The sequence below is a fragment of the Hemibagrus wyckioides genome, linkage group LG16, assembly GCF_019097595.1.
Source record: "Hemibagrus wyckioides isolate EC202008001 linkage group LG16, SWU_Hwy_1.0, whole genome shotgun sequence".
NCBI classification, from domain to species: Eukaryota; Metazoa; Chordata; class Actinopteri; order Siluriformes; family Bagridae; genus Hemibagrus; species Hemibagrus wyckioides.
Window position 1 is genome coordinate 3,097,917 of NC_080725.1, and position 12,909 is coordinate 3,110,825.

At 38.6% G+C, this 12,909-nt stretch overlaps 1 protein-coding gene across 3 annotated transcripts in view; it reads left to right on the forward strand.

Annotated features, from left to right (window-relative positions):
* The window catches only part of cadm2a (cell adhesion molecule 2a), a 357,471-nt gene that overhangs the window by 329,605 nt on the left and 14,957 nt on the right, over window positions 1-12,909 (forward strand). For 2 of the 3 annotated variants that reach the window (XM_058411807.1, XM_058411808.1), the window contains 4 exons: window positions 1,645-1,806; window positions 3,975-4,065; window positions 4,272-4,450; window positions 9,731-9,841. In XM_058411807.1, coding sequence (XP_058267790.1) covers window positions 1,645-1,806; window positions 3,975-4,065; window positions 4,272-4,450; window positions 9,731-9,841 — 543 coding nt within the window. The remainder of the gene's footprint in view (window positions 1-1,644; window positions 1,807-3,974; window positions 4,066-4,271; window positions 4,451-9,730; window positions 9,842-12,909) is intronic. The other variant, XM_058411809.1, reaches the window with a different exon arrangement.

A 12,909-nucleotide genomic window follows, 5' to 3' on the forward strand; every position in this document is an offset into this window, starting at 1 on the left:
GTCCTCTTGTTAATTCTATGTTCATTTCTATCGTCATTTTAGCTTTAGGTCTTAAACAATATGCTCCTATATAGCAATATAGCAGCATCATTTTGTGAAAGCTAAACAATGTTTATCTTTTGAATTTTACATAATAAAAGAGATTTTGTCCTAATGGGCAAAGCTGATTAGAGCTTATCAGGTTGATTGACAGTTTGTAAGCGACAGACAGACAGATAGATACCTGACATACAAACAGGCTCATGAGCCACAGGAATACTCTGACATTCAGGAAAGATCCCATCACTTTAATTTGAATTCAGTAAAAACTTACATTTAAATTTACATGTAGTTCATTCTGAATGCTTTGTACGGACAGCCGAATGATCAAATGGAATCTGAAGTTAAGCAAGCAAACTGTTAGATTGGTTTAGTTTTTGAGACATTTTAGTATTCTGCCCAAATCTGCTCCAGCGTCTCTGTTCATCAAATGGCTTCGTTTATTCTTCAGTGGCAAGAACTCTGATTAGGAATATGGTGCAGATATTGAAATCTGGTTTTTCAAAAAAATCAGAGAAGCTTCCTGAAGAACGGTGTTCTTAGGTTGAGTATGTTAACATGATTTTTATATAATAAAAAATTAAATACAATTTTATGATATATATAAATATAAATATATATATATATATATATATATATATATATAAATATATGTATATATATATATATATATATGGTATGCTGATCAGGTATAAAATGGTCAGCAGTGCTAGGTAAAGTGAATAAGACTGAGTATCTCCTCATCATGGCAACTGTTAGTGGGTGGGATATATTAGGCAGCAAGTCAACATTTTGTCCTCAAAGTTGATGTTAGAAGCAGGAAAAATGGACAAGTGTAAGAATTTGAGCGAGTTTGATGAAGGGACAAATTGTGATGGCTAGACCACTGGATCAGAGCATCTCCAAAACTGCAGCTCTTGTGGGGTGTTCCCGGTCTGCAGTGGTCAGTATTTATCAAAAGTGGTCCAAGGAAGGAACAGTGGTGAACCGGCGACAGGGTCATGGATGGTCAAGGCTCACTGATGCACGTGGGGATCCAACAGACGAGCTACTGTTGCTCATATTGCTGAAGAAGTTAATGCTGGTTCTGATAGAAAGGTGTCAGAATACACAGTGCAGGACGGGTCAGGGCTGTTTTGGCAGCAAAAGGGAGACCAACACAATATTAGGCAGGTGGCCATAATGTTATGCCTGATTGGTGTATATGCATATTTATTTAATCATTAATGTTTTTTTATACAGATAGATTATTGTTGTATCATTTTGCCTTTTAAAAAGAATGGGGGAAGAAATATTACTGTCCTCTGCCAAGAGTGAAGATATTGAGATCCATCTTGTATAAAGTGTGAGACTGAGTTGATTATAAAGAAATATTGAAACTGTGATATTGAGTACATCAGCTGTCACCCTGCTGCTAATGTTGTTAATTACTGCCACTAATTATTATGCATTAAATAAACAAATACCTGTCATATTCTCATAGATACAATAGTTGTCTGTTCATTTAAACAGCTTCTCTTGACATGAAGAGCACCACAGTTATACATGTTTTATTTATGATGAAGTGTATATATGTAAAACATTTCCCTGTATGCTGTTGTGCAGGGGCCAAAGAGGTTAATGCCAGCGGGAAGACGTTCACGGTCCGGAGCTCGGTGCAGCTTCAGGTGGACAGGAACGATGACGGTGTGGCCTACACATGTAAAGTGGTCCACGAGGCACTTCGGGCTATCCCACAGCAAACAACCGAGGTGCTGGAAGTGCACTGTAAGTCTTGTCCTAGAATAAACCTGAGCCTTTCATTTATTTTTTTATTTCCATTATTATAGCTTTCATTATTTTATTTCTCTACGATCTGAAGGTCTATTAGTTAGATGATTTTTCAGTAGCTTTTCATCCGTTTTGTCATATTTGCTTCTTTGTAATATTTAACTTTATTTTTTTTATATTTTGTCTTTATCCATATAACAAATGTGTTATCTTACTCTAGTTAAAGAGATCATTTACAGATTCGCCTACTACACTGTAAACATCATAGCCTGATTAAATTATGTGAACTTGTTTCTTTAAGTCACTTAAATTCCAATTGTCATGACAAGTTTTGGATATAGAACTAAAGTTTATGTTTGTAACGTAAAGTAATCCCTTGTCCCGACTCTTCGCTAGTTAAAGCAAAGCTTATCTTCAGTTGATTTTATCCATGTTTTTAAGGCAGCAGGTGAACTTTTGTTGATCCAGCTTAAAATGTTTTGCAGTGTACAGAAATGTACCATAGTCTTTAAGTCTAATTCTGTTTAATTACAAAAGTAAACATTCTCTCACCATATTTTGCTTTATTTTATTTCTCTTTAAACGTTTATTGTTACTAGATTCATAGCTCTGGTTTTTGGTATCATTCATCATGACATCATGAGTATAGTTTTCTCTAAATAAATTAATAGTGTGATTTTGTCACTGTATTAGAATAAGTGTCAAAATCATTTTCATACACTGATCAGGCATAACATTATGACCAGTGCCAGGTGAAGTGAATAACACTGATGATCGCCTCATCATGGCACCTGTTAGTGGGTGGGATATATTAGGCAGCAAGAAGTCCTCAAAGTTGATTTGTTAGAAGCAGGAAAAATGGACAAGCGTAAGGATTTGAGCGAGTTTGATGAAGGACCAAATTGTGATGGCTAGACCACTGGATCAGAGCATCTCCAAAACTGCAGCTCTTGTGGGGTGTTCCCGGTCTGCAGTGGTCAGTATCTATCAAAAGTGGTCCAAGGAAGGAACAGTGGTGAACCGGTGACAGGGTCATGGGTGGTCAAGGCTCATTGATGTACGTGGGGAGCGAAGGCTGGCCTGTGTGATCCGATCCAACAGACGAGCTACTGTGGTCATAATGTTACGGATGGTTGGTGTATGTGTCACAAGCATTAAAAAAATAAGTGTGGATAAAAACCTGAAAAGAAACCTGATAAACGCTCCAGCCAATTTCCACCCACAAGCCAGCTCTCCCAATCACATGTCAGCTACCAACCAGGAGGAGTGAAGGCCAACACATGCTTCTTCTGAAAAATATAAAGTCATCTAATGTTTGTAAACTCATGCAACGTGACAGCGTAACACACTCGGATGGCGTGTTGAACTGGCACCCATGATTTTTACTGTGATTGACACTGGCCGTCTTTAACACCCAGAGAACACGGCAAATTTTACTTCCCTGACTTCCGGGCAATGGATAATCGGGATTCAAAATCATGATCATCCAAATAACAGGGGGAAGTTTTTTTCTGTTACGCCACTCAGGGGCCCCATGCTGTTCATTTATATATTAGAGAAGAGCAGAAATCATAAAGAAGAAAATTTATTACAACACTAACACTATCAATGGGATGAAAGTAATATTTTTAGAAAGGTTTTGTAACTGATTTCCAGAATTGGTGGATATAAAATTAATTCTCTGCAGAAACACGGGTCACTTCTGTGAGCCGCTCTGGATAAGGCTGTCCGCTAAATGGCGTAAACGTTAATGTAAAATTGTGAAGGTCATATAAAGTGCTGGGAACATGACCCCAACATGAATTATACCATGCTTACCATCATCATTACCTTTCCACACATCTGTCTTTTGAAAATTCACTTCCAAATTAGCATTACAGCCTTGTTTTCCCTCATTTTCCCTCATGCATCATTCTGTCTGATGCAGAATTTCTGCTGTTCTTGAATTGACCTGCACAGAAAAACAAATCACAATCAATTATTGTAGTGCGATTTTCTCGGCAGCCCTGCAGTTAGACAGTAATTACTAATGATCTGCAAAAACCACTAAAGATTAATTGTTACAGTTATACTTTACGTTCCGGGTGTAGAACATGGTTGTTGTTATGGATATATCTGTACAGTGGGCTTCTTTTTGTTGGCTAAGAAGCTGTCTGTCCATGCAGATGCCCCTCGGGTGGAGATCAGGCATTCTCAAGCACTTCCACAAGAAGGAGATGTTCTCAAACTGGAATGTGTGTCTAACGGAAACCCCTCGTAAGTCTATCGCACTTATATAGTATTATTATTATTATTATTATTATTATTATTATTATTATTATTATTATTATATGCAACTCTATATGCGTTCTCCTTTGAAGGACACTTTATACTAGTTACTGTACAGACATCTCATTCCCATAGGAGGTTCCAAAATCAGTTTTTAAAACAAACCGTTTGTTCATTTTTGCCACGTTTCTCAGGCCCGACCCGGTGAAATGGACGAAAGATGGAGGCAAACTGCCAGACTTGGACCGTGTGATTGTTGACGGCAGAGATCTCACTTTCATATCCTTAAATAAAACGGACAATGGCACCTATCGCTGTGAAGCCAGCAATCATCTGGGTACCAACCATGCTGAATATGTACTCTTTGTGTACGGTGAGTGTTAAAAAGGTTAAAAAGAGACTAGTGCGATGTACAGAAATACGTGTTTTCACCCCTGCAGGTGTCTGATGCTTTTTTAGATCTTTTTTAAAAATTCTCCCATACCACGCTGTGTCCATAAAAACCCATCCCATACATTAGAATATGTTTTATTGTCTGATGCTTTGAAATCGATTGCAAAGTGACCTTGTTGTTTTCCACAGACCCTGATTCTAAAGCTAGCACATTTAGAACAGCGTTTAGAGGTTATTACTGTAGAAAACCCATTCCAACTTTGCAAAATACTTTAATAACCAAATCGTGTAGTTTGAGCTCAGTGGGCAGAGAATGACCACATCTTGTGCATACAGAACACTTGATACCTTGCCTTTGCTGTACATGGTGTACAGGTTTTTGAAAGCCAGGTCATTTATTATCTATTGATTTTTAAATATATGAAGAAATGCTTCAAATTTCAATCTCTTCTCTTTGTATCATCACATGCTGTAGGTTCACAGTAAGGGAACAAAGACAAAAGCAACAATACACAAAATCTCCATCCAACCCAGGCTACGAGAGCTGCTCCTTTTGAACACATTTCTCTGTTCTTTCGTGTTTGTGAGATTCTGATGGAGATTTAATGAGCGCAAAGGGTACAATGTAGAGGTCCCCGCAGGGGGACAGTAGAAATGTCAGAGCAATATGAGGACACAGATAACCAAAGATCTTAATGATGTTCCCACTATAAAGCCTGACAACTTCCTGTAAGAATAATAAGCTAACTGGATATCATACAGATCATAAAAGGCACCTAGGCAGTACTGTACGTTACTGTTAACTGTCACCTTTCTTCAGTGATAAGCCCAAGCACAATTATTCAAATACTGTTTATATAATATGTATAAAACCCTAGGTTGGAGTGCATTGGGACTGAGGGCCAGACATACTAAGCAGTGTGCACCAATTTTCAAGCAAAATTAGGGTGTAAAATAACCTCCAAATTGGCATACAAGTCTGAACATGCAGTTTATGTGCTGTGCAAGTAAAAAACACTGAATGTGCTTCTTTCCATCATGCATACGCATTTGAGGGAGGATGTCAGCACAAAAAAGTGTGAATAAATAGGAAGTATATTCCATTCAATCTATTGTAGTAACGTAGTAGTAGCGGCATCTTTGTGCAGCGTTTGGGAGTAATAAAGCCAGGTATATGTTTTTCCTGTACAAATGGTGGATACATTTTTTATTTGCCTACATTTTTTTCAGCAATTCCTAGAAATATATACACATACATACACTATATTGCCAAAAGTTTTGGGACACCCCTCCAAATCATTGAATTCAGGTGTTGGGCTCGGCCCCAGTGAAATGAACTCTTAATGGTTCAGCTTTAACCAAGACATTTTGGACAATTTCATGCTCCCAACTTTGTGGGAACAGTTTGGGGATGACCCCTTCCTGTTCCAGCATGACTGCACACCAGTGACCAAAGCAAGGTCCATAAAGACATGGATGAGTGAGTGGAGGAACTTGACTGGCCTGCACAGAGTCCTGACCTCAACCCCATAGAACACCTTTGGGATGAATTAGAGCGGAGACTGCGAGCCAGGCCTTCCCGTCTAACATCAGTGCCTGACCTCACAAATGCGCTTCTAGTGGAATGGTCAAAAATTCCTGAATATAAACACACTCCTAAACCTTGTGGAAAGCCTTCCCAGAAGAGTTGAAGCTGTTATAGATGCAAAAGGCGGGACAACTCCATATTACATTCATGTGCATGTAAAGGCAGATGTCCCAAAACTTTTTGCAATGTAGTGTATCAAAAACAAAGTAGATTATTTTGTCATGCCAGTGTTTTCATTAGAGTAACCCTAGACATAGGTCATATTGATTCAAAGAGCATTAACTTGTTTTTTTTTTTTTTTTAGAAGTGAGCACATTTTGCAGCCACATCTAGTCACATTTTGTGCTGCACCTTTCAATATACTATGTACACCTTCGTGTTTGTTAATACCAGCACATGGGAGAAGGACATTCTCTAATATTTGTACATTTTCTGCATTATTACAGGCTAGGAAATTCTCCTGTTTGAGTGCTGTCTTTAATAAGTCACACAAACAAGTAGAAAAATGTGGAGTATACAGTAGCTACTGCAATAGCTGAGAAAGGTTTCTCAAAGTTAGATAACAGACTTTTTGGTAAAGAGCAACTCATGGCCAAAATAAATTATGTTCTTATTCACCACACAGACGAAATGAAATTATTCTAATGCATTCCTTCGTCTAAACTGTCCTGTTCAAGGGAAGTTGCAAATGCTTCATTTCAACCTCATGTTCTCACAACAGCTCCTGAAAGACATGAGAACCGTGTTGCTCCTGTGAGAACAGAGTGTGTGTTTGAAAGAGCAGACTCATTAGAGAAAGAGCAGACTGGTGATTCACCTTATCAGCTTTCGTCCAACTTTATCAGCAGGCCAAACACATTTCTAAGGGCTGTGTGTCCTGACTGAAACAGGCTGCCGGGGTAGATTCAGGATTAAGAAAATCCTGAATGCGACCTGCCATTTTAAAAGCCAGGGTCAGTCAATTTCAGCTGTAGCACAAGGCGATATTTAGTTAAACTTGATTGGCATGAACTTTACTTTGACTTTTTTTTTTAACAGGACATAGCAGAACAGCATTGACCAATCTACCCTGTTCTTATCGGCAATTCTAAAAGTTTTAGCCGTTTAACTGGTAGCTCCAGTCCAATAATTTTATTGGACAAGCAGCAATCCAATTGTGGTGATATTTAATGTAACAGCACTGGTACAGTTTTCTGTTTGTTTTACTCTGCTTGTCTGTGGAAAATATTTGGCAATGTTGTGTCTGAAATGTCATTTACTCAATATTAAATTCTTGTTTATAAAACTGTTATATAAAACCAATATCACACTTGCAGTCATGCTGCTGTAGTGAACAGCACTCTTGTGCGATTTTGCTTAATTATGTGACATTTGTAGACTGGACAAGTTAACATTTATCCAGACTACTGGAACTGTCACTGAAGTAATGATTTCAACCTACACTACTGCTGCTGCTGCTGCTGCTACTACTACACTACTACATCTACAACTAGTACTACTACTTCTACTGCTGCAACTACTACTACTGCTGCTGCTGTTACTACACAACTACATCTACAACTAGTACTACTACTACTGCTGCTTCTCTTACTACTTTTTACTACTGCTACTACTACATCTACAACTAGTATTACTGCTACTGCTGCTGCTACTACTACACTACTACATCTACAACTAGTACTACTACTTCTACTGCTGCAACTACTACAGTACTACTACTGCTTCGCTTACTACTTTTTACTACTGCTACTACTACATCTACAGCTAGTACTACTACTACTGCTGCTGCTACTACTACACTACTACATCTACAACTAGTACTACTACTGCTGCTTCTCTTACTACTTTTTACTACTGCTACTACTACATCTACAACTAGTACTACTACTACTACTACTGCTGAAGCTACTACTACACTACTACATCTACAACTAGTACTACTACTTCTACTGCTGCAACTACTACAGTACTACTACTGCTGCTGTTACTACACAACTACATCTACAACTAGTACTACTACTACTACTGCTTCCCTTACTACTTTTTACTACTGCTACTACTACATCTACAACTAGTACTACTACTACTACTACTGCTGCAGCTACTACTACACTACTACATCTACAACTAGTACTACTACTTCTACTGCTGCAACTACTACAGTACTACTACTGCTGCTGTTACTACACAACTACATCTACAACTAGTACTACTACTACTACTGCTTCCCTTACTACTTTTTACTACTGCTACTACTACATCTACAACTAGTACTACTACTACTACTACTGCTGCAGCTACTACTACACTACTACATCTACAACTAGTACTACTACTTCTACTGCTGCAACTACTACAGTACTACTACTGCTGCTGTTACTACACAACTACATCTACAACTAGTACTACTACTACTACTGCTTCCCTTACTACTTTTTACTACTGCTACTACTACATCTACAACTAGTACTACTACTACTACTACTGCTGCAGCTACTACTACACTACTACATCTACAACTAGTACTACTACTACTACTGCTTCTCTTACTACTTTTTACTACTGCTACTACTACACTACTACATCTACAACTAGTACTACTACTACTACTGCTGCTGCTACTTCTACACTACTACATCTACAACTAGTACTACACTACTGCTGCTTCTCTTACTACTTTTAATTCTGCTACTACTACACTACTACATCTACAACTAGTACTACTACTACTACTACTGCTGCAGCTACTACTACACTACTACATCTACAACTAGTACTACTACTACTACTGCTTCTCTTACTACTTTTTACTACTGCTACTACTACACTACTACATCTACAACTAGTACTACTACTACTACTGCTGCTGCTACTTCTACACTACTACATCTACAACTAGTACTACACTACTGCTGCTTCTCTTACTACTTTTAATTCTGCTACTACTACACTACTACATCTACAACTAGTGCTACTACTGCTGCTGCTTCTCTTACTACTTTTTAGTTCTGCTACTACTACACTACTACATCTACAACTAGTACTACTACTGCTGCTGCTTCTCTTACAATTACTACTACTATTACTTCTACTACATCATCTACTGATACTACATTACTGCTACTATTATACTACTACTACACCACTACATCAACTACTAATATGATACTGCTGCTGCTGCTGTTACTAATACTACTACTACTTCTACCACACTACATTACTGCTGCTGCTACTACGGCTACTTTAACTACACTACCACACTACTTATTACCACCATTACTTCTGTTACTATGACCAAGAGTGTTTGCATTTGATTTGGACTGCATCTGCTTTCTATCATCATTGTGCAGTGCACTGTTCAGTTTTTCACAGCCCTGTGGCTTGATAGGTTTAATAACATATTAGAATTATGAGATGTAATCAATATTTGTCCCAGAATGATCTTTAATCTGATTTTGTTTATCATAATTTATCCATCATTATGATATACGTTCCGTACGTTTAATTTGCATGATGTATTCAAGATAAAACATTTCTGTTGCATATGTTCCATTGCTATGTCAATGTTTTGTTTTTGCTTAGTTTATTTTATTATTTTTTTTATTTATTTATTGTGTTTATGTCTGTGTCCATCCCTGTGCATTTGTTTGCGTGATGTGTTCCACTGACCAGATGCCCCCACTACACCCTCTCCATCCACAACTCCTCCCCCTGTAGCCATCCTCCCAGACACTACAGATTCATTAGGCTTCAAGCCCAACTCTGCGGTCACCGGTCAGAGAGGTACAGTAACCCCACCGTCCTTCCACCACTTCCTCTTTCTCACATCTAAATCCCTGTCTCTGACTTCTATAATTTCCAACACTCCTACATTGTCTTCTTTTTAGGACCAGAAGTCTATTACCTACACTATATTGCCAAAGGTTTTGGGACACCCCTCCAAATCATTGAATTCAGGGGTTGTTTTTCAGGGGTTGGGCTCGGCCCCTTGGTTCCAGTGAAAGGAACTCTTAATGCTTCAGCTTCATACCAAGACATTTTGGACAATTTCATGCTCCCAACTTTGTGGGAACAGTTTGGGGATGACCCCTTCCTGTTCCAACATGACTGCACACCAGTGCACAAAGCAAGGTCCATAAAGACATGGATGAGTGAGTTTGGTGTGGAGGAACTGGACTGGCCTGCACAGAGTCCTGACCTCAACCCCATAGAACACCTTTGGGATGAATTAGAGCGGAGACTGTGAGCCAGACCTTCTCGTCCAACATCAGTGCCTGACCTCACAAATGCACTTCTAGAGGAATGGTCAAAAATTCCTATAAACACACTCCTAAACCTTGTGGAAAGCCTTCCCAGAAGTTGTTCTAGCTGTAAAAGACTGGCCAACTCCATATTACATTCATGTTCATGTAAAGGCAGACATCCCAAAACATTTGGCAATATAGTGTACCTTTTGTTACATGTTTGTGCTAACCAGTGTTTTGTCCTGCCTCCATTTTGGTGTTCTTTGCCAGTGTTTTTCCTGTTCTGTAGAGCTCTTTGTCGACATTCAGCTCATGTGCCTATCACATGAACCACTCATTCTGCATCGCATAATATTTACATCTACAGTATGGTACTGGAAATGGAATGATGGTGTGTTGGAAAACCCCGATGGCTCCGAAATCACAATAGTAGCAAGGGTAAAACATTTTCCAAATCAGAGAATAAATCCAAACAATAGGCAAGGCAAAGATCAATGCACAGTAATGCCATTTAGCATAAACATGGCTCACACCTTCCACACATGCTGGGTTTGGAAAGAGTGTTTCCTCCCTGTCCTTGCTTCTTAGTAGCACCTTTAAATGGAAGAAGAATAGAAACATAGATATATTTATAAAAATAAGCTTTTATCCGAAGTTTTTTATTTTTTATTTTTTTTGTAATAAAGAATATTTATTTGGCATTGGTGTTTCTTCTTATATTATTATTCATTGACATTTTTTGAGGGAGTGGACCATTTACCATATACCATAGGCTTATGTCACATGCTACAAGAAAAATCAGTGTATCCTCACTCTAGAATCCTTTTGTCTCCTCTCTGCTTGATTTGTCTCACTACATTTTAAGAACCGGTACATCAAACTGATCACAGGCTAAAGAAGGTAGGATCAAATAATCAAGGAGTTTTGGAATGTGCTTTAGACTTTATATTGTCTGAAAACAGGAAGTAGACTGGAAATGGTAAGCTAGAATTCATAAGAGGGAGACCTCTGCTGGCTAGGAGGTATAACATCACAGGCTGGGTCTGAATCCATAGGAACTGTGGACCTCACAACCCTTCCAGCTTCTCTGATATGTAGTGATACGTAACAGAATTTGTATCATTATGTGAAACACAAATCCCACTGCTGTCTCATTATTTTGTTTTTTAAGCATGGTATATATAGATTTCTATGATTTATAACAGACATTACATGTTCTCCCTTTGGCCTCTGCCTGGGGTCGTTTGAAAGTCTTCCTATTTATTGAGTTGCACATGAGGCACTGAGCAGCAGGCAGAATGGCTTCCGACTAACCCCGAAACTCTGTAGGTTTGGCAGCTGGTTTGCGTCAGACTCTGGGCATGCACTGGTAGAAATTACTTTCGGCAACTGATATTGCATCATTTAGCACTAAACTATCTCTCTTTCTGCTGTTTTCATGTTAAGCCAAGGTTCTTTGTACTTCATTCTCAGGCATGTTATGCCATTTTAGCTATTTCTTTCAGTCTACCAGTCTCTAGCCTGCATAGCCAAGCAGGCCTTTATAGCCGCTGTACCATAAAAGGTCTAGAGTGTTAACTGCACTTATTTCCCTCGGTGCATTAGCCGCCCATCTCAGCGTCTGCGATCAATGGTGGGATTTCAGCAGCGGGCAGTCGGGCTTAATGAGCATAATAACTCTTCCGCACAGAAGCGCCGGGCCCAAACGATGTCATCAGAGCAGCTCTCATCCGCGTTAAATCTGCCAAATGCATTTTTATGGCTTGCAAATTAGCCGTGACCTTATGAAGCTGAAAGGTTGAATAAAGTTCTTGGGTTTCAGGGAATTTTTTAAATATTTACAGCTCACTTTTCATAATCAGTGCGTGTCCGCCCTATCTCACACCCCCACAGCGTTATCATCCCACTGAGGCACTTCCACAGACATAGTGATTGGTCATGCCTTTTGTCTCAGGGTGGGCAGAAGAGAAAGTGCAAATCCATCTCATTCAGGGAGGGCAAGCTTCGGGTCTACAAGCCAGGGATATAATAAGACAGAAAATATAAGAGGAAAAAACAAAACACTGTTGAAAAGCTGTGTAATTGCAACAAAAAATTTCAAGTTGTCAAATTTGGTGCTGTTTATTTTTGCCATGCACTGTTTATTATTATTTTTTAAATTTATTTTACTAGATGACATAGCTGCAAAGGAAGAATTTATGAAACTTTTTAAGTGTTTACACTACAAACAGAAAAAACGACATAATAAAGCACTTTAATAACAGGATTTATATCCTTTGTTAACCTCGTCAACCCAACATTCTGCTGGTGAATAAAATCCCAAATGTCTTAAAACCATCAAATTTTAATGTGAAAAGGATTCAATTTGTTTCCTGCGAAACTACAGACCTTGGGCTAACTAGAGAGCAGCAGTGTGTCATCAAACTCCTGCATAAATCTGAATTTAGTACTGTATATGTACACACAGTGGCAGATGGTTTTAATGGCTAGGTAAGAGCTCTCTTTAAAGGGAAAAGTGCATAAAAATGGCTTTTTCCACACCTATATTCTCCTATTTGCTATTATCAAGTGACTTAAAAGTGATTATACTGGACTTTTGCAATATTT